The 26849-nt window shown below is 44.7% G+C and overlaps 1 protein-coding gene across 12 annotated transcripts in view; it reads left to right on the top strand.

Moving 5' to 3' along the window:
• The window catches only part of TRAF3IP1 (TRAF3 interacting protein 1), a 43372-nt gene extending 17271 nt beyond the window's left edge, over positions 1–26101 (top strand). For 3 of the 12 annotated variants that reach the window (XM_081095835.1, XM_081095838.1, XM_081095842.1), the window contains 9 exons: positions 2402–2503; positions 6034–6054; positions 7169–7253; positions 7692–7775; positions 8931–9054; positions 9248–9284; positions 10799–10875; positions 22882–23105; positions 23976–26101. In XM_081095835.1, the coding sequence (XP_080951961.1) occupies positions 2402–2503; positions 6034–6054; positions 7169–7253; positions 7692–7775; positions 8931–9054; positions 9248–9284; positions 10799–10875; positions 22882–23105; positions 23976–24141 (920 nt within the window). In that variant the 3' untranslated portion in view covers positions 24142–26101. The remainder of the gene's footprint in view (positions 1–2401; positions 2504–6033; positions 6055–7168; positions 7254–7691; positions 7776–8930; positions 9055–9247; positions 9285–10798; positions 10876–22881; positions 23106–23975) is intronic. The other 9 variants (XM_081095839.1, XM_081095843.1, XM_081095840.1 and 6 more) reach the window with 5 other exon arrangements.
• The last annotated feature ends 748 nt before the right edge of the window (positions 26102–26849 follow it).

The following is a 26849-nucleotide window of genomic DNA, read 5'->3' on the forward strand; positions in this document are numbered from 1 at the left end:
TCTGCAGGTCCCTCCATGCTATCTCAAAGGATAAGAGATTCTTCTTTTTTACTGCTACGTAGTATTCCATGGTATAAATGTACCACAGCTTTTTTAGCCACTCATCTACTGATGGGCACTTGGGCTGTCTCCAGATCTTACATAGCTATGTATTTTTATGAAATATTTCACAGTATATTGAAAACATCCTAACAGTTTACCTCTGCATATTTCCCTTTAAATATCTCAGCATGTAGCCCAAAAAATAAAAAAAAATAAATAAAAAAGACATACTCCTACACAGCACAAAATTATTGTTGCACCTAACAAAATTCTCTTGCTATCTGACCCCGATACACCTAAAAACCCAGGCTGTATTCTGATTGTGTCAAAAAAGTTCTTATGTTTTTAAAAACCAGGATCCAGTTAAGATTAATACACTATATTTTTATTATAATTTTTGCCTCTTTACTTTGAATTTGGAATAACCCTCCTCCTCCCACCCCCGCTCTTTTTTGGAGAGAATAGGTTGTTTGCCTTGTAGAATGTTCACTTTCTGGATTTGTCTGGTTGTTTCTTTGTGGTGTCGTTTAACTTATGACACCCCTTTACTCCCCACCGCCCCATATTTCTGTTAGACCTGAAGGCCTGCTTGGATCGGGCAGAGCGTTTTGCTTCCCCTTCACCCCGATGCAGGTGCACTGTGCTCTTTCCCTTGTTTCCCATTGGGGTGCACCGGGATCTCGTTGGACACAGCTGCAGGCTGCGGCTCAGGAAGGGCAGCAGAACATGAGAGGTCTTGATGCCCGGTCCACACCTGACCTGCAAGGTTCCTTGGTTCCTGGTAGTTTAGACAACAGATGGCGCTAGTGTGCCTTTTTTTTCTTTCCAGTTTATAGTAATTTTAATGAGTGTATTATTTCTTTGAGTGTTATTTGGCAAACTGGTTAACCTTCCCTCTGTGATTAAGAATTAGTTGTATAATTAGTAAATATTTAGCCTGTTTCTTGGTTCTATTTGTGTGAATTTGAAGCTTACTCAAGAAAATAACCAGAAGTTTAAAAAGATAAAATTGTGCCAAGTGTCACTAGTCTCCTTGAACGACAGAATAAAGATAGTACATTTGTAGCTTACTTATTGTACTAGTGGCTTTTGTAGAGTATAGAAAATATTTGACTTTTCAAATAAAATGTAACTTAAAACTATTGGGGTGTTTTCTTCTAAAATTGATAATCTATAGCTGCCAAGCTGATGCTTATGTTTGTCTAGAACAGCCGTGGGCAAACTACGGCCCGCGGGCCGGATCCGGCCCCTTTGAAATGAATAAAACTATTGAAAAAAAAGACCATACCCTTTTATGTAACGATGTTTACTTTGAATTTATATTCACACAAAAAATCCATCCATGCTTTTGTTCCGGCCCTCCAGTCCAGTTTAAGAACCCATTGTGGCCCTCGAGTCAAAAAGTTTGCCCACCCCTGGTCTAGAACTTAATATTTCATATTGCTTCCTTGTCTGCCCTCTATAAGATATCATAAGTAATTAACCACATGAATCAGATTGTCTGCATCATTTTAAACATTTTTAAAAAAAGCACCTTAGAAGATTATGTCATCTATTTATGTACTTCTGTTACATAAAATAAAGCAGTTCTTTGATAGTCAATGGCAGGTTGATATAAACTATTTCTTTGAATACTTTTGAGAAATTATAAGTTGTGTTTCAGGAAAGGGAACATTTTTTTATTTTATTTTTGTCTCCCAATATTATTTTCTTCTTAGACAGTGGGGTCCTTCAGTGATAGGTCACTTTCAAGCCCAGGGTCCTGCCACAGTTGAGAATCTGTCCCTCCTGTACCTCCTTGCCCCTCCCCCCTTTTTTTAAAATAGGAAAAACATTTCTCAGATATTGGATATATTTTTTTTTCTAATTTTATCAACATTGGCACATTAATCATTAATTGGTAGGCAGGTAGTTGGGAGCATTTAAGATATCTAGACCTTTACACCATGCCAAAAGTATTTTTCTTTTCCTCCTGCTTTCCTGAGATTACTGCCTATTTGCAGCTTCTCAACTCCCAGGCCTGGCGGTAGTGGGAGACGCTTCTAGAAATGGAGGAGGGGGGCCAGGCCCCCACCTGGGCTGAGTGGGCCTCGCCCTGCTCACAGGCTGCACCCTTCCTTCCCTCTGGACCCCAGAGCCACACTTGGGGACCTTTTTTTAATTTTTGAATTTTTATGAGTTTATTTGAGCCAAAGTGAGGACATATGCCTGGGAGCAAGATCTCGAATGCTTCCCCTGGGATCGCCTTTGGTGCGTCCACTATACACTGCGGGTCACCTGGTGGTCAATAGCTCTGTGGTAAAGCCACCAGCCCGCAGTGCACAGTCTTAACTACCCGTTTCAAACTGTTTCATATCAGGACCGACAGAAGCTAATACTAACTCAGCTAGTGTTTCAGATGGTAACTCACCTAGTCTGTGGCGGGACAACCCCGAGCCAGAACCAGCAGTGAAGCAGAAAGGTAAGGACGGCTTTTTCACTCCTTTCCTGGGGCGCTGAGTCCCCCGACGCGGTGTTGCCTGTGGGCATCTCCCTTCTTGGGGTCCTGTCAGAGCTGTGGCCCACACGGGGCCCTGTCCTTACCTTCATACGCCAGGCCTAGACCTGGCCATGACTCCCTTTCTCCTCTACATAAACGAGAGCGGAATATTCTAGTCGTTGCTGGATAGACCAGCCTGTCCCTTGTCCTGGGAGTTTTTCCGGAGGGAGGTAAAGTGGCAGACCCTGGAGTGTAGGAATGACCCTGAAGCCAGCCTCAGCCACTGCTGGGCTTCCCGCAGGCCAAGCACACACCACTGATTTCATGTTCAAAGATGACTTTCATCAGCTCACAACACTGTCATCAGCTCACAACACTCTCATGACCATGGTTTTCTGTCTGTAATGTTCTTTCAGTGTCTTAAGTTGCACCTGGTTAGTCTCTGCTTTTGGCATAGTTTTCTTAGCATTTTAAAAAAAGTTGTGATGAAATGCACATTCTGCATTTGTCTTCTAAGGCCTGGAGTTTCTAACGGGCTAGGGGGGTGCCAGGGCCTCCTCGATGTCGTGCCCCAGAAGCAGGGCTGTGCGGGCCGGTTGCTGGGTGGCCAGGGGCTGCTGGGGCTGGTGTGGCCGGGTGGGGCTGACATTTGTCCATTTGCTCAAACAGAAAACACCTGTTGGAGGCCTAATGTGACAGGCCCCGGGCAGTGAGTGTGTTAGTGTGCACAAAGCGGACAGAGGACAGCCGTGTCAGGCCCCGGGCAGTGATTGTGTTAGTGTGCACAAAGCGGGCAGAGGACAGCGGTGTCAGGCTGTGGGCAGTGAGTGTGTTAGTGTGCACAAAGCGGACAGAGGACAGCGGTGTCAGGCTGTGGGCAGTGAGTGTGTTAGTGTGCACAAAGCGGACAGAGGACAGCGGTGTCAGGCCGTGGGCAGTGAGTGTGTTAGTGTGCACAAAGCGGACTGAGGACAGCGGTGTCAGGCTGTGGGCAGTGAGTGTGTTAGTGTGCACAAAGCGGACTGAGGACAGCGGTGTCAGGCTGTGGGCAGTGAGTGTGTTAGTGTGCACAAAGCGGACTGAGGACAGCGGTGTCAGGCTGTGGGCAGTGAGTGTGTTAGTGTGCACAAAGCGGACTGAGGACAGCGGTGTCAGGCTGTGGGCAGTGAGTGTGTTAGTGTGCACAAAGCAGACAGAGGACAGCGGTGTCAGTCCCCGGGCAGTGAGTGTGTTAGTGTGCACAAAGCGGACAGAGGACAGCGGTGTCAGGCCGTGGGCAGTGAGTGTGTTAGTGTGCACAAAGCGGACAGAGGACAGCCGTGTCAGGCCGTGGGCAGTGAGTGTGTTAGTGTGCACAAAGCGGACAGAGGACAGCGGTGTCAGTCCCCGGGCAGTGATTGTGTTAGTGTGCACAAAGCGGACAGAGGACAGCGGTGTCAGTCCCCGGGCAGTGATTGTGTTAGTGTGCACAAAGCGGACAGAGGACAGCGGTGTCAGGCCGTGGGCAGTGAGTGTGTTAGTGTGCACAAAGCGGACAGAGGACAGCCGTGTCAGGCCGTGGGCAGTGAGTGTGTTAGTGTGCACAAAGCGGACTGAGGACAGCGGTGTCAGGCTGTGGGCAGTGAGTGTGTTAGTGTGCACAAAGCGGACAGAGGACAGCCGTGTCAGGCCGTGGGCAGTGAGTGTGTTAGTGTGCACAAAGCGGACAGAGGACAGCGGTGTCAGTCCCCGGGCAGTGAGTGTGTTAGTGTGCACAAAGCGGACAGAGGACAGCGGTGTCAGGCCGTGGGCAGTGAGTGTGTTAGTGTGCACAAAGCGGACAGAGGACAGCCGTGTCAGGCCGTGGGCAGTGAGTGTGTTAGTGTGCACAAAGCGGACAGAGGACAGCAGTGTCAGGCCCCTTGCAGTGAGTGTGTTAGTGTGCACAAAGCGGACAGAGGACAGCAGTGTCAGGCCGTGGGCAGTGAGTGTGTTAGTGTGCACAAAGCGGACAGAGGACAGCGGTGTCAGGCCCTTTGCAGTGAGTGTGTTAGTGTGCACAAAGCGGACTGAGGACAGCGGTGTGCACCAGAGCTGGAAGGGACTTGGCCACCGGGTCAGGGACAGACTGTGGGTAGGAGGAGGACACAGGCCGGCCACCAGGAACCTCGAAGCACAGAGGGCCATTGGGGGACAGGATCATCGGGACGTGCTCCCACTAGGAGTCGTGGCCATATGGGAGTTTAGCAGCAGGGAGCCATGATGCTTTCAGGAGTGGCTTAGTCACACCGCGTCATGGGACTTAAATTGCCACGTGCACGTTCTCACACCTTGGTGTCATCTAGAGCAGCGGTTCTCAACCTGTGGGTCGCGACCCCTTTGGGGGGTCTAACGACTCTTTCACAGGGGCCGCCTAAGACCATCGGAGAAAACATATATAATTACATATTGTTTTTGTGAGTTATCTCTATGCTTTAATTTTGATCAGTTTGTAACAATGAAAATACATCTTGCATATCAGATATTTATATTACTATTCATAACAGTAGCAACATTACAGTTATGAAGTAGCAACGAAAATAATTTTATGGTTGGGGGTCACCACAACATGAGGAACTGTATTCAAGGGTCGCGGCATTAGGAAGGTTGAGAACCACTGGTCTAGAGCCACATTCTCCAGGCCCCTTTTAACCGCCCCTCAAGTTCCTCGGGCCCCACTGGTCACCAGGCCTGTCCTCTGCTCTCACTCTGTGGGGTCTTGTGGGGCCTCCCGGTTCCCGCTGCCCCTGGGGCACTGTTGCTGTGGCTCTGTGTGGTGTTCCATAGTCAGTGGAGAGTCAAGTCCTCCTGCAGGTGGACCGAGCAGGGGGCCGAGAGTGCTCCTCACCCTGCGTTGGCCTGTGGGTCCTCCCAGTGACCCAGGGGCGTGCAGTTTCGGCTCTTCTGCACATGTGTTCGTGCATTCTCAGAGTAACACAAAAAAGGACGATCCACCTGTGGGTTGAACCCACCCACCCTACAACCCTATAGTGCTTCTCTCAGCTACCTGTGCCCTGAGCAACACTTGGAGGAAAAGGATCCCGGTGACAAGTGCAAAGGTTGCTCCTGTGGAGCTTGAGAAAGTTTCTTCTAATTTAGGAGCTGGTGGAAAAGTCCTCACTGACCAGTTGTGGGAGGCTGGTTGCTTGGTCTCACCCAAGTCCTAACCGTGGCCGGCGGTTCCTTCGAGGAATGGCCTAGACCCGTACATTTGGAGTCAGTCTTGTTTGTCCTATGACACACTTTCTTCATACCAATTTCCTGTTATAACATGTTGTGAGTCATAGTTTTCTTTGTTCTTTGTTTTTCTACCTTTGAAAACAAAATAGTGAGTGTGACTAGAAAAGAAGTTTTGAAGAAATGACCATTTTCCCCCTAATAAAACCCAAATTGTTTATTATGTATTTTTCTCTAATACTGTTCTGCTTCTTTTGTATACTGAGGTTTACTAACACAAAAGTGAATTTCTGATGTGTTCTTTTTCTTTTTTTCAGGTGATTCCCCTAGTGTTTCAGGTAAGGAATGGCGCTGAGTGAGTGCTCGGTATGAATTGTGTGTACAAGTGTGTACACATGCAGACATGCTCTCAGATTTATGTCTTACAGGTGTGTCAGTAAAACACGTCTCCACTGTCCCAATTTAAGATTTAATCTGCATGTTTTATGTGTCAAAAATACATTTCAAGCCCTAGCCTGTTGGCTCAGTGAGTAGAGCGTAGGCCTTTAGACTGAAGGGTCCCAGGTTTGATTCCAGTCAAGGGCACATGCCTGGATTGCCGGCTTGATCCCCAGTAGGGGGCGTACAAGAGGCAGCCAATCAATGATTCTCTCTCATCACTGATGTTTCTATCTCTCCCTCTCCCTTCCTCTCTGAAATCAATAAAAATATATTTAAAAAAACATTTCAAAGGATTTCTTTCCAAAGTATAAAGTATATTTTGAATATTCAAATTCTGATGGATTTTCACCTTTACTTTAAATAGTGGAGTAAATGTAATTGTCTTTAATAGTTTGGACTTGTTATTTACAGATTAAATCATTTTATCAAAGTGAAGACAATTTTGTTCAGATTATAAATATAATATGGTGTACTCAAAGTAGAAAATTTTTAAAATGAAGAAAATGAAAAGCACTGGGAATTCCACTGCTCACAACTTAAATGAAGACCTTCTAGAACCCCATGTATGGACATGCAGTTATTAGATGTATCGCTGTACTCTGCTGGTTACATGTTAAAATGACGGCACTATTTACACTGAAAGGTCTTGCGTGTGGCGATGCCGTATTGGCCAGATTGCCTGTTGTTAGTCACTCGTGGTGACGGGAGCCTCCTGGCACGTGTGTTACTTAACGTGTCCATTTCTTTAGGTTGTATTTTCTTTAAGTTAAAGTGCTGAATTGATTGATCTACCTTTTTCGTTTTGTTTCTGGAGGAGTTGAGCCAGCGTTGGAGGGAGCCCGTTTCCCTGGTCCTCACCAGAGTTAGATGCCAAGTGTCTGTTTTCATCAGGATGATGGATGAGAAAGCTCATTTATATTTGCAATTACTTGGTTACTGTCTTCTCCAGTATGTATCTGTTGTTTCTGTTCCTTCCTTTGCAAACTGCTGACTGGGGTGCCGTCCCCTCAGAAGGAGAAGTGGGACCCATCAACCAGGAGAAGTCAGAGGTGCCCGAGAACCCTGAGGTCCCCCCCGAGCTCCCGTCCGGCGCCAGGTCTGTGCTCCCCCATGCGGAGCTGACACGCTCCTCTCTATCTCCTGCAGTTCATGTAATGCTTGAGCTTAATTCTGAGGAGACATTTGTACTAAGAAGCAAAAACCGTGTATTTTATTTAGTCTTCCTGTTCCTGGGTGACAACTAACTACACATAGAACATTTTAGAGATTTAGGGGAATGCATACTTATGGCTAAATTATGTCATATTTTGATTACTGATAGTTATTTTTGTACCTTAAAATTAATGAAAATATAAGATTAAAAGATGGGTCCTTTTAGGTTAATGGCATTTCTTAATATCCTGAGCATATGTGCAGACTAGGAGGCAGATGGTGGCTGGAAGGCAGTGCTGAGCTGACCTGGGTTTTCTGTTGTCTACTTTGAAATGTGGGAGTGTTTATACCCCTGATTTGGTTTTCCACTGTCTGGTTTTAGAAGAATTCCTCGGCCTGGGAGTGCCAGGCCAGCGCCTCCCCGAGTGAAACGGCAAGACAGCGCGGAGGTGTTAACAGCGGACAGGTGAGGTGCGCTCTAACCGGAGGGGCAAGGGGCTTCTCCCGGTGTGTGGGACCTCCGGATCGATGGGAATCGGGCACATGCTGCAGGGGAAGGGTGGACTGGATGGTGCTGGGAAAACTTGCTGTTGAGAAAAAGAAAAATCAGGTTAGACCCTCACCTGAAACCACACATGGCCTCACTTTTCAGATGGGTGAGAGAACACAGGCACTCCCACAGTTAGACCTTCACAGTACGTGGGGAGGATGTTCGGGTGCATTTCTCTGACCTCTGGGTGGAGGGTTTTCTAAGCATAAACACAGTGAGGGGGAAAATAGGAAAAAAGATTTAAAGGTTTAATTGCACAGAAATAAAAAAACAAAGGTTATGAGAAAATCATAAACAATATAAAGGCCAGCGCCAGGTAGGGCTTTTGTAAGTTTACAACCTGCCAGTGAATGCAGTAGGATCTGTAAGGTACAGAAGTCAACAGGCTGGGTCGGGTGTTTCAGATAGGGCAGGAGGTCGGACTTGGAAACGGCAGGTGTAGGCATTTACTCAGGTTTTGTTGCAAAGAGACAGAAGCAAAGGAAGGGCAGTAGGGAGTGGGAAGGAAGGCAGGGCCGAGGGAAGTTACTGGTTCTTGTTTTGAAGACGAGAGAATGAGCACATTTTTGGGTGACAGGATGATCCTGTGGGGGCGGATTTGGTGATGTGGGCGAAGCAGGCTGGGGGTGTTGGAACAGAATCCCTGAGTGGGCAAGGGGGCGTGGAGAGTTAATATGTGGGTGAGACTCTGGGAGGTGAGTTCTCTCTGCGGATCGGTTTTCCTCATTCACCAGGAGTCTGGGGAGGAGGAGCAGGAGGTCTCCACAAGAGGGGGCTGTACAGAGGTCCTCATCCAGGGGTCACCCCACCCCCGGGGATGTTGGGGCCATGTCTGGAGTGGTGACATGACTGGGGAGGAGGTGGAGGGAAAGTTCTTGGCATCCAGTTGGGGGGTTTGGGGCCAGGGCTGCTGCTAAACATCCTACAGTGGACCGGCAGCCTCCCACCGAGAGCGACAGGCCCCTGTGCTGAGCTGCTCTCACATAACCTCGCACTCAGCTCCAGATGCACGGGGTGGATGAAAACATCATCGACAAGATTTCTAATTTAATCTGATTTCTTTGTATTCAGGACAGGAAGTGGTCAGACCGTCTCCAATGTGATTGTCGATGTGCAGAACTCTGAGAACGAAGAGGACGACCAGTTTGTGGTGGAGGCTGCGCCCCCTCTCTCTGAGGTGTCAGAACTCGAAGTGGTTAGTGCCCTGGCCTGGGGGTTTGGTAATGACACTTTCACTCCAGCGTTCAGATTTATGCAGACAGAACTTCTAATTTTTCAGTTAGTTTTCTACCCTAATTTCGCCATTCCTCTGATGAGATCCGTGAAGGTAGGATTTTGAGAATTCAGCAAACCCGAATCTCCTTTCTTCTCCTTCCTTTCCTGCTCAGGCACACGCAGTGGAACTGGAGGAAGATGAGAAGCACGGTGAGTGCTGGTGTTGGTGTGGGCTGGAGGGGTCAGACGCGGGAGTCCGACCAGCAGTAGATAGGGCTCCATGGGCACGGGTCCCTCTGAGGTTGGTGCTTTTTATTCTGGGAGATGATGGATGCTGCTCCCATCCTGGGGGACCCAGGGGCACCCCGACCCTGGAGGTCAGGTGTGAGCTGTTTCGTAGGTGACTCCTTTTCTTATCCGTGTGATTACATTTGGAATTGCATGACCTCCAAGGTCCTTCCCAGGTGGACAGTTCTGCAATGTGATCTGCTTTATTTCGTACACCTATGAAAGCAGAGAATAGGCTAGTGACCCCTTGTCCCCATCACACAGCTCCCACAGTGAGGCTGATCTTGTTTTATTTCAGCCTCCACCCCCCCAACCCCACTCCCCAGGCCCTTTGCAAGTCCCAGGGCATCATTTCTTCGGGAAACACACCGTATGTAGCTCTAAAAGATAAGAGCTCTTTTAAAAAAATATAGCCATAAATTCATTGCCATATGTACAAAAAAATTACTTAGTATCATCCATGCCTCTTTTTCCAGTTTTGTGTGTTTTTTCAGTTTGGCAGTCCAGACCAGGTCCCTGCATTACAGTTGATCTGACTGAAGTCTCCCCTAACTCGGGGCCCTCCCACCCTTCCCCTCATGATGTATTTATTGAAGCCAGTCGTCTGAGTTTCTCACGCCGAGGTGCTGCTTATCATACCCTCTAGTATGCCTTCTTCCCCATTCTTGTAACTTAGTTCTAGGGCAGTGGTTCTCAGCCTTGGCTGCACATTAGAATCACCTGGGAATCTTTTTAAAATCCTGATTTCTGGGCCTCGTCCTCCGGAAATTCTGTTTCTTTGTTATGGGGTGGGGCCACAACATTAGTAACAAAGAAACAGAATTTCCGGAGGATGAGGCCCAGAAATCAGGATTTTAAAAAGATTCCCAGGTGATTCTAATGTGCAGCCAAGGTTGAGAACCACTGTTCTAGAGAGTTGATCAGATTCAGGTTTTTTAAAATTTTAAATATGTTTTTATTGATTTGAGAGAGAGAGAAAGGGAGAGGGAGAGAGAGAAACATTGATGTGAGAGAGCAGCACCCATCGGCTAACTCCTGTACACCACCTACTGGGGACTGAGCCTGCAACTGGGGCATGTGCCCTGACCAGGAATCAGACCTTCAATGCTCAACCACTGAGCCAGCTGCTGGCTCTACATTTCTTCTTCATCTTTGGAAACAGAAGAGAAAATCTATTTTATTTCTAAAGATTATTTTTCCCTTTCAAGGAGCTGATTTCTTTGAAACAATATGAAACTGTAGAGTTAGTTTCTACCACTAGTTGTATCAGTCTGATGCGGGCTGTCTTTATCAAATAAAGGTTATTGAAGCTGTTTTGAGTGTAGAAGGAGAAGAATAAGGACTTGGGTGTTCTTGCCAGCCCTCTGCCCAATCAGAGTAGAGTAGCTTCAAAGGGCAGAGAACAACTGGAGCATAAAGCTGCTGCTTCTCAACAGGAGGACTCGTCAAAAAAATTCTGGAGACAAAGAAAGATTATGAGAAGCTGCAGCTGTCACCCAAACCTGGAGAGAAGGTAATGGAATGTCTTGTAAATATCAGCATGTTAAGTGTCTGTTTCATACATTTACTTGAAAAAACTAGAAGCACCGTTGGAACGTGGTTATACAGTAATGTCTGTTTATATGTAGAAAAGCGCCCCCTCCCTCAGTGGGGAGGGAAGACACTGCGGCTCTTGCAGTGGCTGTCACCTCCCCGGACCTGGGTCAGGTCTGCCCTGGGTGGACAGCAGTCTCGCTTGGGGGCTCAGGAGTTAAGGGCCAGGGCCTGCTCTGCTCTGACTCCATGGCTCTCCCCTTCCTGCCTCATCCATCCCTTCGTTGTGCAGAGCCAGGAGCAGGCCGCCTGGCGCTGGCTGATCGAGAGGCTAGGGGGGAACTTTCAAGTCTGGCTTTTAAATACAGTCTCCTGGTATCAGGCCTCCCAGCAGCCTTTCTCACAGTGTGTGATGAGGCTTTGTTGGGACCCATGGCCTCCTGCCTGCCACTGCCCCTTAGGCATGTGACCCTGGGGTGAACACCTGCAGGCCAGGCAGTGTGCCGCAAATGTCATCATGTCCAGGTTTCTGTTACATTCGCTTAAAAAAATAGCAATAAATATTTATTGTGTGTTTTTTACAGAAAACAATTTCTTAGAGAGTTCGTTGTATCAGCAGCCACAGTTCCCATGTTTTACACATACTCACACACATGTTGATTTAATAGTGGTTTTAGATAATTCGGCTTAAAATGACCTCGTTTTGTCGTGGAGATGTGGCCTGAAATAGCCTATGAGAACCATGCAGTGAGAATACCACCAGGGGGAGCCTTTAGATCAGTGGTTCTCAACCTTGACTGCACATTAGAATCACCTGGGAATGTTTTTAAAATCCTGATTTCTGGGCCTCATCCTCCGGAAATTCTGTTTCTTTGTTATGGGATGGGGCCACAACATTAGTAACAAAGAAACAGAATTTCCGGAGGATGAGGCCCAGAAATCAGGATTTTAAAAACATTCCCAGGTGATTCTAATGTGCAGCCAAGGTTGAGAACCACTGCGTTAGATGCTCACAGGAGAAACATGTTGCCCGAGGCTTCACGTAAGAGCACTGCTTGCTCCCCTGAAGGAGGCCGACCTCTGGCCTGCTGTGTGTGGCTGTGGAATTTCAGTCTCAGAGTCCTTTCCACAGGCCAGGCATTGCCCTGCCAGTCCTCGCTGTGTCCCCAGCCCAGTGCAGGGGCCTGCCTCCAGGCCGGGACTGGAGTGGTCAGCCTTCGTAATTGGTTGTGGTTCTACTTTGCGTTTCTTCTGTGGCTGAGGATCCTGCCGTCCGGTGGCTGGTTCCTGCTCTTCTCACTCAGTGCTGTTGAAGTCCTGAGGCGGCTGGCTGCCCTCTTCTCTCAAACTGGTCCTTCCTGTCCCTTTTACCAAGTCAGCTTCCTTAGTGGGTAATTCTGTTTTCCTATTTCCTTTTTAGTTTCTTTTGGTAATTAGTATTTGAATCAGGATCAAGTTGACCTACGAGTGAAGGAAAGATCCGGAACAGTAGTGGCTTACATGAGGTAGAAAGTGCTTTAGCTCATGCGCCAGAGCCTGGAGTGGCAGTGATCCAGACGCCTTCCACCTCTTTCCTCCTGACCTCCATGCCTCAGGGCACCTCCTGGGCCCAGATGGCTGCCCAGTTCCAGCCTTCAGGACTGCATTCCAGCCAGAAGGAAGGAGGAAAAGGGAAGTAGGAGAAGGGCACACCCCTTCTCTCTCAGGCTATTGATTGGGAGTTGTGCACACCACTTCCACTTACATTATGTTGGCCACATTTTTGTCACTGAGGGAACCATGAAGTGACATTTTTATTGCAGGCATCAGTTTGCTTGGCTAACCATCAAGGGTTCCATTAACACAGACTAAAACTTTCCAGGTTTCCTCACTGCCTGGCACACTCAGAAATGATAATATTTGCAAGGCACATGGGTCAGTGGAGGAGGCTGCCTGCCTGGCTGGGGCCGAGGATTTCTGGAACTAGCACGGCTACCACATGTGGCTGCTCTCAGTGGCAGGAAGCTTGTCAGAGGTCAGAAACGGGGTTGACCAGCAGTCTCTCCACGGTGCTTCTCCAGGAAGTTGTTCGTTTCATTCATGTTTTCCAAAGTCATGGCAAGAACATGTTTGACGTATACTTTATGATTTAAAAATATATCTATAGTTACAGTTTTCCTTTCCTTCTGGAAATGTCATCTTTTTTTTTTTCTCCTTGAAGTGACTTTTGTAAAACTACTGAAGTAGGCACTCCCTAGCAAAGAATTAGCTTTGGTTTTGTAGATACTCACTTTTGTGTTGTTTTCATTTCAGTGATTTCTGCTCTTTTTTCTTTTAATTTCTTTTTTAAAAAAATATATTTTTATTGATTTCAGAGAGGAAGGGAGAGGGAGAGAGAAAAACATCAGTGATGAGAGAGAATCATTGATCGGCTGCCTTCTGCATGCCCCCTGCTGGGGATAGAGCTCACAACCCGGGCATGTGCCCTTGACCGGAATTGAACCCAGGACCCTTCAGTCCACAGGCCAACGCTCTATCCACTGAGCCAAACCAGCTAAGGCCCTTTTAATTTCTTTTTTATTTTTATTTTTTTCCTTTTAATTCCTTTACGCATTTACTTTTTCGAGCCTCTTGTGTAAAACTTAGCTCATTTATTTTTAGTTTTTGTCATTTTAAAAATTAATATATTCACGACTATACATTTCTCTTTAAGCATGCTTTAACCTTGATTTTTAAATTTCTTAAATAACAAATTAATATTAAATTTTCTCAAATTTTAATATGAAGTCCTTTGTTGTTATTTCTTTTAGACATGTAGACTACTTGGGAGTCTGTTCTTTAGCTTTCAAATATAAGACTTTTTAAAAAGTCTTTTTTCTTTTTAAATCCTCACCCAAGGACATGTTCATTGATTTTTTTAGAGAGAGGTTAAAGGGGCGGGGAGAGAGAGAAACACTGATTGGTTGCCTCCTGTCCATGTCCTGACCAGGGCTGGTCATCAAACCTGCAATCCTGGCATGTGCCCTGACTGGGAATCGAACCTGAGACCTTTTGGTGTATGGGACGGTGCTCCAGATAACTGAGCCACACGACCAGAGCTGAAAAGTCTTTTTATTGACAGTACCTAAAATAATTGCACATTCAGAGAGCATGGTCTACATGATATTGATTATTTGGAAGTGAGCCTTTCTTCTCGGCCTGGCTGTGATCGGTGTTTGTAAAAGCTTAGAGTGCTCACACATTTCTACCTTCTACACTTTGGGGCTGGGCTTCAGTACACCCTGTGGACTATCTGGGGAGGTGATTGTAATGTATTCAGTGCCTGTGGGCTGTAGTTGCCTGTTATTATTGATTTATACAGATTAATCATAATATTACTTGCATATCTGCTATCTCTAAAAATTCAAATACTAGTCCTGGGTGGTGTACTCAGTAGTTAGAGCATTGCCCCATACACTGAAGGGTCTTGGTTTTGATTCTAGTCAAGGGCATGTACCCTGATTGCAGGTTCAATCCCCAGCCCCAGTAGGGGTGCATGTCAGAGGCAACCAATTGATGTATCTCTCTGACATAGATGTTTCTCTCTCTCTCCTTCCCTTCCCTACCATTCTCTCTAAAAGTGATTGGAAAAATATCCGCGGGTGAGGATTAACAACAACACAACAAATTCAAATACTAGGTGTTTTCTCTGCTTTTCACATATAAGTTATAGTGTGCCCTTAGTCTTAGTACTTTTTACTTTTTTTGGAGGGAGCTTTTTTTTTTCAATGCTAAGGAAATACATATTTGTAATCTGGGCATCTCTCCAGCCTGTCTTTGAAGTTTTGTTGGAAGAAAAGTCATTTCTTAGTGTACTAATGGATTGAATAATATATTATAAAATAAATATGTGAATCAGATTGCTTTGAGCATTTTTTCATTATCCTGACTTATTTGTTCCCTTTTCAAGAGGAAATATTAAACTTTGCTAATAGTAAGATATTAGTTCATGCCAACATTTTTTCTTCAGATTTATGAAGTTTTTGAAAAACAACCAGAAAAGCACTTTTATTAGTGTTAGTTATACTTTAAAAATACTTGTGTTTTAAACTTTGTAAATGAAGATGCTTTGGAATAATAACCAGTGATTTCAAAGGTGGTTAACTCACTTTTGGGGACTATGTGAAGACTGTTCTCTTCTGATTTTTCAGTCTTTTTTTCATGTTATATCTATTCTAATTGAATGTAAATTTCATACTTTCTTTTTTTTAAAGGGTTTTTTTGTTGTTGTTGTTAATGCTCGTCTGAGGATATTGCTTTTCAGGAGAGTGGGAGGAAGGGGGGAGGAGAAGGAGAGAGAGAAACATTGATGTGAGAGAGAGACATGGACTAGTTGCCTCCCCTATGCACCCTGAGAGGAGTGAACCCACAACCCAGGTAAGTGACCGGAATCTAACCTGGGACCCTTTAGTCCGAAGGCCAACAACACTCTATCCACTGAGCCAAACTGGCTAGGGCAAAGTATGTCCAGTTTGGTTGACTTTGACAGCCTAAGTCTGTAGGTGTAAATTCAGTTACTAAGTAGTGTAGACCTGGTATTTAAATATATTAACTGACACATTAAGGAGTGTGTGAGGAGTTGACATCACATTAGCCACAGGATGAAAATCAGTGGGTAGAACCGGAATCCAGGTTGGGTTTAGTCAGACTGAGTGTGACGTGAGTGAAGCTTGGGAAAGTGCAGGTGGTCGGGAAAGCAGTCGTTGGGAAAACAGCAGGGACTTGGTCCCATGGTACAGAAGCTGGAGCTGCCCGGTGACCTTGGGTCCAGCAACGGAAGACTAGCCCTCAGTAGTTTGAAGAGGTCTGAGGACAAAGTCCTTCAAACTACTGAGGATTCGTCTTTGTTAGGAGGCGTAACGGACATTTCCCATGAGGCCTAGGGTCAGGGCACAGTGAGGAGGGGCCATGGCCTCGGTGAGCCCCACAGAATCTGCTGGGTGAAGCTGTTTTAGCCCCTGCAGTGCAGCCGACCTGACTGCAGGCCCTGGCAGTTGGGGCCCGGCTCAGCTCTCTGGCTCCTGTTTTCTGCCACAACTTGGAAATTTGTAGTTTGGACAGTAATACAGATTTCCAAGAGAAGTGTGATAGGAATGAAGTTAAAACAGCGTCTGACCTAGATTAGTATGACATTAAACATAAAGCATGCTATTTTAGAGGCACTGTGGTACTTCTATGAAAGCAAGAAGCTTAACCTGCTGTGAGTCTGCACTCAGCGCTTTTATGTTCTGGGTACAAAGGGAACTCTCAGTATTGGAAGGGCAGAGGGTGGCCCTGAGCTGACCCTCGTCACAGGTGGCGCTGGGACACTTGAAAAGTGGCAGATCCATGCTGAAGCGCCTCAAGTGTGAAATACACAGCTGATTTCAAAGACAGGAGGAAAGAAGGACATAAAATTCCGTTAGTAATTTTTATACTAACTATATGTTGAAACAATATTTTGGATATATTGAGTTAAATAAATTTTTTGAAATTAATTTCACCCATTTATTTTTAAACGAAACTATTGGAAATGTTAAATTGTCTATGTGGTCCACATATTTCTATTGGCCAGCATTGGTGTGGATGAAATGAATTAAGCTGAGCATTAAAACCAGTTAAGCAAGTAGAATTGAACATAACTCTCACTACAGAATTTAATGCAAAAGCCCTAAACCAGTTTTCAAAAAATTAGAGTATAGAAAAATAATATCATAATGGATAGTAGGGTATAGGGTCAAGGGAGTTAAAACCACATTAAAATCATAATTTATTCCAAAGTATTTTTTCAGTTGATAGAGAAAGTGAGAGAGGGAGGGGGACACACAGAGAGAGAAAGATCAATATGAGAAACATCCATTGGTTGCCTCCTGAACTCACCCTGACCGGGGATCAAACCTGAAACTTGGGTATGCCCTGCCCTGGGAATTGAACCTGTCACCTTTTGGTGTATGAGACGGTACTCAAAACCAGGGGCCGCCAACCTTTCAGACCTCACGGATCTCCAGTGGTCCGCGGACCATGGGTTGGTGACCACTGCTCTAACCAACTGAGCCACCTGGCCAGGGTGCAGAAGCTTTTTTCTTCACTTACTTTAAGGTGTCTTGATGGCTGAGTTTTTTACTTTAGTTTTTAACTTTTCTCAGTCTTATCTATTACGATTAGTGCTTTTTTTTGGCCTCAATTAAGAAACCTCTGTTTTGCCAATCAGAAAGGATATATGCACCCCTATGTTCATAGCAGCACAATTCACCATAGCTAAGATTTGGAAACAGCCTAAGTGCCCATCAGCAGATGAGTGGATTAGAAAACTGTGGTACATCTACACAATGGAATACTATGCTGCGGTTAAAAAAAAAGGGAACTCTTGCCTTTTGCAACAGCATGGATGGAACTGGAGAGCATTATGCTAAGTGAAATAAGCCAGTCAGAGAAAGATAAATACCACATGATCTCACTCATTTGTGGATTATAGAGAACAACATAGACTGATGAAAAGGGACAGACCCAAAGACTGAGAAACAGCGATCAGGCTATCAATCCCCAGAAGGAAAGTAGGGGAGGGCGGGGGTAAGGGGAAGAGATCAACCGAAAGACTTGTATACATGTATATAAGCCAAACCAATGGACATGGACAGCAGGGGAATGGGAGCATGAGTGTGTGTGTGTGGGGGGGGAGGTTGGGGGTTAATGGGGGGGATGAGGACACATTTGTAATACCTTAACTAATAATAATAATAATAATAATAATAATAATAATAATAAAAAGAAACCTCTGTTTTAAGGTCAGAAAGATACTTTTTTTTTTTTTTAATGAAAGCTTTTTTGGGCAGTTGAATCCTTAATCCACCTGGAGTTCGTCTTCCTATTCTGTGAGAGGAGGTGTGTGTGTGTTCCATATAGATAACCAGTGTCTCCCCTTTCCACACTCATCTGCTGTGTCGGGGGCTCTTTTTGGATTCACTGCACCGGGGGTCAGCACACTTTTCCTGGAAAGGGTAGTTGGGATTTTCAGCTGAGAGAGCCTTGCTCTTTGTCCTCCCGCTCGGTGGTGCCCTGGTGAATGAGCCTGCCTAGGTTCCAATACAACCTCATGTGTGGAAGTTGAATTTTATAGAACTTTCTTGTGTGTCACAAAGTATCTTCTTTACATATTGTCTTGAACTATTTAAGGATGTGAAAACTGTTCTTAGTCCATGGGCTTGTCCCCAGACTGTGGGCTTAAGCTGTCTCCCTGGCCCAGCCCAACTCCCCCTGCTTTACCTCCTGCAGCTTCCTCGGGCCCCACGGCTGGTGGCCGGGCTGGCACACGGGTCGGTCCTCTCACTGCCGGGCAGGCGCTGTGACCAGCTCACTGAGTGCCTTGGAAGCTGGCTTGGGGTTTAGCGGAAGTGTTTGTGCCTGGCCCTCTGCAGTGTGTCTCTGTAAACGGGTTCGATTTTCTTTGCTGAGGTTGTGCCCATCTTTAGCTACATTGCATCCGGGTACTCTTGAGTTTATTCTGCTGTTGTAACACTGCATGCTTTAACTTGGTGTTCTAATTCTTTATTGCCAGGAGGTAGGAATGCTGTTGACACAACCAGCCTCATTGATACACTGATCGTTTTCAAAATGTGTCTGTTGATTTTCTTATGTTTCTGTGCTTTAATAGCGGCTGGATACTGACTGGATGATAGAGAGGTACAGGTGGGGTCTCAGGAGGTTAAGGGACTTACCTGAGATGGCACTGGGGACACCAGTGAGCGGCAGAGTTGGGTTCACACCCAGGTGTTCTGGCCCCAGGCTGTGCTCTTTCTTATGAGCCTCACTGGCTGTTCTTGTCACCCTGAGTCACAGCCTTAATTTCCCCCTTCCCATCCTTGCACTTTCCTTTTATTGCCTGATTGCTCTGGCCACCTGTTCCCTTCCTGATTTTTCATGGGAACACTTTTGGAATTTACCCTTGGCTGGTATTTGTTGTAGCAAACAGATGGGGAAAGTACAGTTTTCCCCCAGTATGGGACTTTATCATGAATTGAGTGGTAATTTTACTAAATTCTTTTTCTGTGATGAATGACATGATTCTGTTAACTTACTAAATGCCATTTATAGCTTTTCTAATATTAAATTATTCTTACATTTTTGGAATAAAACCAGCATTGTAATGTTATATTATCTTTCTACTAGAGGCCCAGCGCGCTTGAAATCGAAATTGTGTGCGAGTAGCTCGCCTCTGCTTGCCTCAGCTGGCTACCCCGCCCATCATAGCTTGTAGCTCTCGCCCACCCTCTCCGCCGCTCAGTAGCTCTCTGCCGCTAGTAGTTCGAGCCCTGCCTGCCACGAGAGCCGCTGATCGTTTGACGTCACGACCACAATTGTACCCGTTTACAGAGGCACATTTCAGAGGGCCATGTTGGTGTCATGACCACAGGCCTTTTATGATATAGATCTATTCACTGTTAGATTGTAGTTGATAATTACTATTTATATTCATGGATGAAATGGGCCTGTGATTTTCTTTCCTGCTCTTGTCTGAGTGCCAGGTTTAAAATGAATGGGGAGTGTTCTCTTCTCTAGAATAGATTGTAGGTAGAATGATATTGTGTCTTGACAACTGGTGGGACTCACCTGTAAAACTGTCTGAGCGTCATGTTTCTTTGGTGGAAAAAATTGAAACTACTGCTTTTATTTTTATATTAATTATGGGAGTATTTAGGCTTTCTGTTTCTTCTCAAGTCAGCCCCAGTTACCACTTTCTTTAGAAATTTTCAAGTTTATTGTCTTGATAAAATTCTTTTAAATATCTGCTCTACTTATAGTTTAGTTTTTCTCTCTTTTTACTAATTATATTACCTATTTGTGCTTTTTGTTGTTTTTTGTTTTTTTGTTTTTTTCCAGAAATTTGTCTGTCTTCTTAAACCACCAACTTTTGGCTTTGTTTATTTTCTCTTTGAATTTTTTCTTTTCTTTTCACTGATATCTCTGATTTTTAAACAAATTGCTTTCCATCCTGGCTGGTGTTGCTCTGGGCTTAGAGCATTGGCCCAAGCACCAAGCTGTCTCAGGTTCGATTCCCAGTCAAGGGCACATATCTGGATTGCAGGTTTGATCCCCCGTCTGATCTCTCTCACATCGGTATCTCTCTATCTCTTTCTCTCTCTCTATCCCCCCCCTTTTGCCCTTCCACTCTTGCTAAATATCCTTGGGAAAAATATCCTTGGGTGAATATTAACAAAACAAAAATTTTCTTTCACTCTGTGTTTATTCTGGAAGAATAAAAGTCAAGGTTAGGAATTACTAAAGCATGTATTTTATTATATAATTTAACAGTGAAGTAGAATATATTCTAGGATTGAAAACTGTTCCTTATTGGAGAAATATAGTCTCATCTGTTTCCTTTGTCAATTTCTTCCTCATTTGTACTGCTACATCAGGTAAAGAGTCAGATGTTTCAGTTAAAAAACATTCGTCAGTTGTAGCATCCATTAAACGTGGCTTGCTTATCTTACATTTAACCAAAAAATTACTCTCGAACCAAATAATATCACCTGTAAGGGTGTTGTCTCTTAAAAATAAGTGGCATATGTACAATTCAGCACCCATTGCGATGCAAACTCACCTGAACTGGGGTAGAAAGGTACTTTGAACCAGGGGAGCAGGAAGGCCCGCGCCGAGTGCTCAGCATCCGATGCCGCAGCAAGGGGCTGCAGCGACTTCTACCAGGTTCAGGTACAGGGATGGGATTTGACCCGGCTGAGATGTTCTGGAGGCTCAGGCCAGTGCCAGAGAAATGAGATGTGATTCTGGAAGGGAGACAAGGTGTCACCATATTTGAAGATGACAACAGTTTGTCAAGGAAATCAACCCCCAAAGTTAAAACTGTTAGAAACAAATGTATTAGATGGCAGGTGACAAATAAATACACAGAGGTCAGTATTTTTCCTATATGTCAGCAGTCAGCAGTGAAAACAGTGTCCCCTGCAGAGCTAGAGACAAAACTGACTTCCCGGGGCATGCGTGCTTTTAAAAGGACTTTTCTAGGAACTAGATTGAGAAGCCAAGGAATTTTACCAAGAAATATAAAAGTCTGGAAAAAAATCAAGACACTGTGCTCCTGGATGGGAAACTCAATGTTATAGAGATGTCATTTCTCTGAAATTAACTTATAAATTTAATGTAATTCTAATAAATGTTCAGTGGAGGTTTGGAACTTGGCAAAGAATATTCTTAAGTTCATCTGGAAGATAAATATATGAGAATAGTCTTTCATAAAAATGTTTGGCCAGTAATGTCACATTCTTAACTTACTTTCATTTCTTTAGGTAGAGAAGGGAGCCTTTTAGTTGAGAAATTGAGTTCTGCATTTCCCTGTTGCCTGCTTGCTTTGTTAATGTCAGTGTTAAATTATTTCCCCTTTTCAGGTTGGTGGGAAAGGTGGGTCTGAACGTTGTCTCCTCTGTCCTGTACACTAACCTTTGCTTTAGCCACAGTGACCCCTGGTCTCAGGCCAGCATCCCTACGCTGACCTTACCCAGACTTCCAAGGCCGTCCCTTGGTCCTTCGCAAGGACAGAACTGTTTGTAGGAGTAGCTGACATCGAATGATCTGTATCGGCTGTGGGAGGTCCCTTATCAGCCAATTGGTTATTCTTCGTTGTGGGCAATATAATCATTATAGCAATAGCTGACATTACAGAGCGCTTCTTATGACTGAGGACTTACATATGTCTTTTTATTTAATCCTCAGTGATCTATGAGGCAGGTGTCTTCCCCATTTTCTAGTTAGGAAACTAAAGCACAAACGTTATCTTGACCGAGATGACATAGACAGTAAGTTGCAGAGGTCAGACATCACCCCAGTCCGATGGGCCCCAGTCTGCGCAGTGAAACCACAGGTGGTACAGCTCGTACCTGCATCCAGGAGCCTCCCGCTCATGTGATTTCTGTCTGTAGTTGCTTCGTGTGCAGGCTCTGCACCTAGGAGGTTGCTTGCTTGGGGTCATGCATGTTCTGACCTGAGCGGCAGCTTCTCTCTGCGGCCAGGGCCCTGGCTCAGTGCCGACTGCCTGCACCTGTCACTGCAGAGCTGCCACTGACTCGGCAGCTCTCAGAGCTCACGAATACAATACTGCTTCATGAACCATATTTGACGTCAATAGCCCTTTTGGGAACTGTTTGACATTGTGTCCCAAGGTTAGAGGCAGGCATACCCTTTGACCCCTAGTGGCCCTACACATGGCATGTCCGGGCCCTTGTGTGCTGGGATGTGTGTGAGATTATTCAGAGCTGCATGGTTTGTAAGAGCCCAGTCCAAGAATGACCCACGTGTCCGTCAGCCTTGGGGAGGATGAATAAATCATGGGTAGTCCTAAAATGAAATGCCAGTCAGCAAAGCAAATGAGTAAAATATGCGTGCAGGTGCAGCATGGCTGACCCTTGAACCACGGGTGTGGACATACGATTCCCTTTGTCCTGTGGGATGGAACAGGCAGGGAGATAGCCAGCAGGCCAAGGTGCCCTCCAGGACTGTCACCTCGGAGGATGCCTCGGCCCGGGGACGCAGCCTGCCCGTGTCACTTTATCATTTGTTAACACTGCTTCCATGTTTCCTGTGCTTTTCTGTGAGTGTGGGAAGGTTAACACGTGCTTTATGAAGGAGTTTGATGCTGGAATATTTCTGGGTGAACAGCACACTCGATAGTCGGTGTCTGCTCTTCTGTTGTAACTTGAACACAGGCATTCTCAGTTTATGAAAACAAGGAACTTTAAAAAAATCCTCACCTGAGTATATGTTTTCTAAGTTTAGAAAGAGGAAGGGGGAGAAGGAGGATGAAAGGGGAAAGGGGGCGGCGGGAGAGAAACTTCCGTGGGTTGCCTCCCTTACACATCTCCACGGGGGATGGAGCCCACAACCCAGGTCTGAGCCCTGACCAGGCTGAACCGGCAGCCCGCTCCCGTGCCCTCCTGCCATCCAACTGAGGATGTTTCTTTCCTTCTCCCGCTGACGGTAGGAGAAGTCCCTGGCCTTGGAGTCAGCGTGGAAGAAGGAGAAGGACATCGTTTCCAAGGAGATAGAGAAGCTCCGCCTGTCCATCCAGACGCTGTGCAAGAGTGCGCTGCCCCTGGGCAAAATCATGGACTACCTCCAGGAGGACGCGGACGCCATGCAGAATGAGCTGCAGCTGTGGCACCAGGAGAACCAGCAGCATGCCGAGGCCCTGCAGAAGGAGCAGAGGTCAGGGCGGGTACGGGTGGAGCGGGTGTGGGGCAGTGTCAGGACTCCCCCAAGTCTGCAGGCCTCTGGGCACCCCTGTCATCTTGGTTCCTCATTCCCATCAGGGTGTGCATTTCTTTTGTAGCAGTTAGAAGAGATTGGCAGTTAATGTTCATACACAAAACAGATTTAGGCATTAAAAGATAGAGGAAACTTTGCAATTTGGATACCATATTTTTCATGTGTTTTATCAAAATTCCCCAAGTTTTATCTGTTTGCAGTTCAAAAGTATTTTATTTTTTTACTCTAAAAGAACTGCTAGTGAACCCATTTTGAAATTGCTACGATAAAAGAAATGTAATAGTCATTAAAAAGATTATTTTAGAACGATGTTTGATACTCGGTATTTATAATCAGTGAATCTAGGATGCATGTAACTGTATCAACTGTTGTGTTTTTGCCCTGGCCAGCATGTTCAGTGGTTAGAGCATCAGCCCATTCACTGAAGAGTCTTGGGTTTGATTTCCCATCAAGGGCATATACCTAGGTTGCAGGTTCGATCCCAACCTGGTGGGGGCATGTGAGGGAGGCATCAATGTTTCTCTCTCTCCTTCCCTCCCTCCCGGTCACGCTCTAAAAAAATCAGTGGATAAAAGGAAGAAATACTAGCCTCCTTTGTATAAATTTCATGTTTGACTTCACTTTTGGTTGTGGCTGGATCTTCCCCAGGCATGAGGTTTCTGTCCCTTTATGTCATTATCATGTACACTTATATTTTTGCCCTTTTTCTTTGGATGAGATAAGCATTTTGTAGTCTTTCAGTGTTTTAATTAAGAAGCAAATCTAAAATGAGATGGGATACTTACGAGCCGCTGGTTTTGTTCCCGTCAGTATCACGGACAGTGCCGTGGAACCCTTGAAGGTGGAGCTGGCGGAGCTGGAGCAGCTGATTAAAGACCAGCAGGACAAGATCTGTGCCGTGAAGGCCAACATCCTGAAGAACGAGGAGAAAATTCAGAAAATGGTGTACAGTATCAATCTGAGTTCAAGAAGGTGAAAGCTAAAAAATTTCAAAGATTTGAAGTCATCCTCAGTCATCCTTTTTGAAAATAAAAAGGCAGATAGAACATTATTTCTCTTTAACTCTCAATTTGCAAAAAAAAAAAAAAAAGAACAATTTATAATGTTAATGTTATCCAGCTAATTTTCAGAGCTTTCAAAACTGTAGGCACATTCAGTGTATAAAAGACCCTGTTTTCTACCTTCCTCAGGCTAGGCTGCTCACTGGTTACAGACAGCTCTTCCAGACACCGGTGGGAATTTCTCTGCAGGCATGTTCTGTCCGCAGCAGCCTGTGTTGGTCAGTTCTACACTGACATTCTCTGGCAGGAGTGCTGTTGGCATACCAAGGCGAACAGTGGTCATAGATTTCACTTTCAGGTTTGGTGAGGACTTCTGCAAGTCAGACACTGGATGAGGGATGACTGTGCTTTTTGAGGCACTTTATAAATAGAATGTGGCCTGAACATGAATGGATTATATTTTTAATCCATTTGCACTTGAAAAGGGTTAAAGGGTGTATTTTTATAAGGATGCAGGTGAACTCTTTAAACCTCTTCATAATTGTATATAATTCTTTATGTAACTTTTTTATTGGTTCCTGTTATCTTTTGCTTGTGTTTCTAACCTGTAAAGTTCATACATTTAAGAAGGCAATTTCAGTGTGGCCATCATGACATTGTCTGGACATGAGTTTGTCCCGGCCATCCTCACTTTCTTTGGCGTCAGCCCTGCGCTTCCCCAGGTGGGCGCTTGTGTGGCTCTGCAGGAGGCCTGCTCTCCCAGGCCTGGAGCACGTCTTCCCTTCGGACAGGTCTATGCACCTGTGCACCCGAGAGATGGGTAGTTTAGGGGAATCTGAGAAAGGAAGACTTTAAAGGAGGCACAATTTACCAATTTTTTATAAGACCTTTTTATGGGGGGAGGAAATTATTTTTTAAAGCCAAATTTTTTTAAATATGGTTTATATTTAGTTTTTCATTTACATACAATACCGTACATATCTTCAAGTTTGTATATAAAGGGTTTCACCATTCAGAGATGTACTTACTGGTCCTGATACTTGTATTTCTAGATGCTGTATTTATTATGTAAACCAAGGCATGCTGGTTACGTGTTGGAATTGCCTGAGGAAGTTTTGTTTCTCTGAGGGCTAACACAAATGGCACAGCTTGAATTTTTCTTAGTGTGATTTCCAAAATAAATCTTTTACTAAGGTAGTTATATGATTTTCTAAGCTGAGTAAGTTCAAGATCAGATTACCAAGATCTGCCATTTAGAAACACTGGTCTTTTTCTCCTTTCTAAAGTGCACCGGAAAGTTCTGTTTGATCTGATTATACTAAATAGTTTATTGGAGGCGGGGAGGCATTCTAGCTAACTAGTCCTTCATATACATACAGTCTGTTTTCTTCTGAATTGAATGACTTAGCCACAATCCCAAATGGCCCTGTTTTGCTTCAAGATAAGATGTCTGCCCTTTATGAATTTGTATATATGACTAGAATTTTTGTTGCAAAAAATTACATACATTGTATGTGGGTAAAATTTTGTATGAAGTAGTCTTTCAAATTGTACCATAAAATTTATTTTTTCTTTTATACATAAATCATTAAAAATAATCGTATTTTTTCTATAAATATATGGGTTGTGCAATTCAGTTCATACCTGGAAGAAGTTTACAAGCATTTGGATTTTTTAAATTTTTGAATGTCCTTTTTTTCTTTGAAGAAAGTTCAGGGAAATGTAACTTTTCATTCATATTGTGACATTTGCTTCTTTTCTGTATAAATTGAAGTTTTATAAGACAAGCATTTATCAAATTTTAAGATCATTCATGAAGCTTTACAAAGTCCGATTATAACTGTGTCTTATAGATGAGTTAAATCCTGGTGTTGCTTATTATTTTGATAAACTACACAGTTGGGATTATTAAATGTTTTCTCTACTTTGGTTTATAAGTTTTCAGGAAGTACTGGAGTCATACTTCATAATTTTAGTTCTAAAGTTTAGCTGAGTCCAGCCGGTGTGGTTCAATGGTTGAGTGTCAACCTATGAACCAGGAGGTCATGGTTTGATTCCTGGTCAGGGCACATGCCTGGGTTGTGGGCTCAGTCTCCAGTAGTGGGTGTGCAGGAGGCAGCCAATCAGTGATTCTCTGTCATCATTGATATTTCTATCTCTCTCTCCCTCTCCCTTCCTCTCTGAAATCAATAAAAAATATATATTGAAAAACTATTGTCAGGGCCCAGGGCACTTTAGGAGACCATGAAAGTGTAAATTCTTAGAAGACAAAAGTGAACTTTTAAGTCAAAGCAAATATTTTAATATGTGATATTTTTGCCTTTATAGCAATGCAGTTATAAACATTTTAATCTTTTGTATGGAGGAAGGGCCCATGGGCTGATGTCCTGGGCTATTGTGCAGCCTGAGTTGGTCACTGGGACTCACACCTATTGGTCCCCTGTGGCTAGACCCACCGTGAAGGTGACCTCCTTCTGCTCTCCACCTGGGACCTGGGGAGCAGAGCAGCACCCGCATTCTTCCGGCAGGTTTTCCATTTCCAGGGATTAAGGCTCTGAAGGAAGGCGTCTTTGGGGCAGTTTCAATACAAACACGGATGCATTTAAAAATAGAACTTTCAAATAAAAACTCCTAAACCAGGGATTTGAAGCATTAAGCTCATTTGGATAATTGCAAAATCAAA

The sequence above is a fragment of the Myotis nattereri genome (genome assembly GCF_964212035.1).
Source record: "Myotis nattereri genome assembly, chromosome: 7".
Classification (NCBI taxonomy): Eukaryota; Metazoa; Chordata; class Mammalia; order Chiroptera; family Vespertilionidae; genus Myotis; species Myotis nattereri.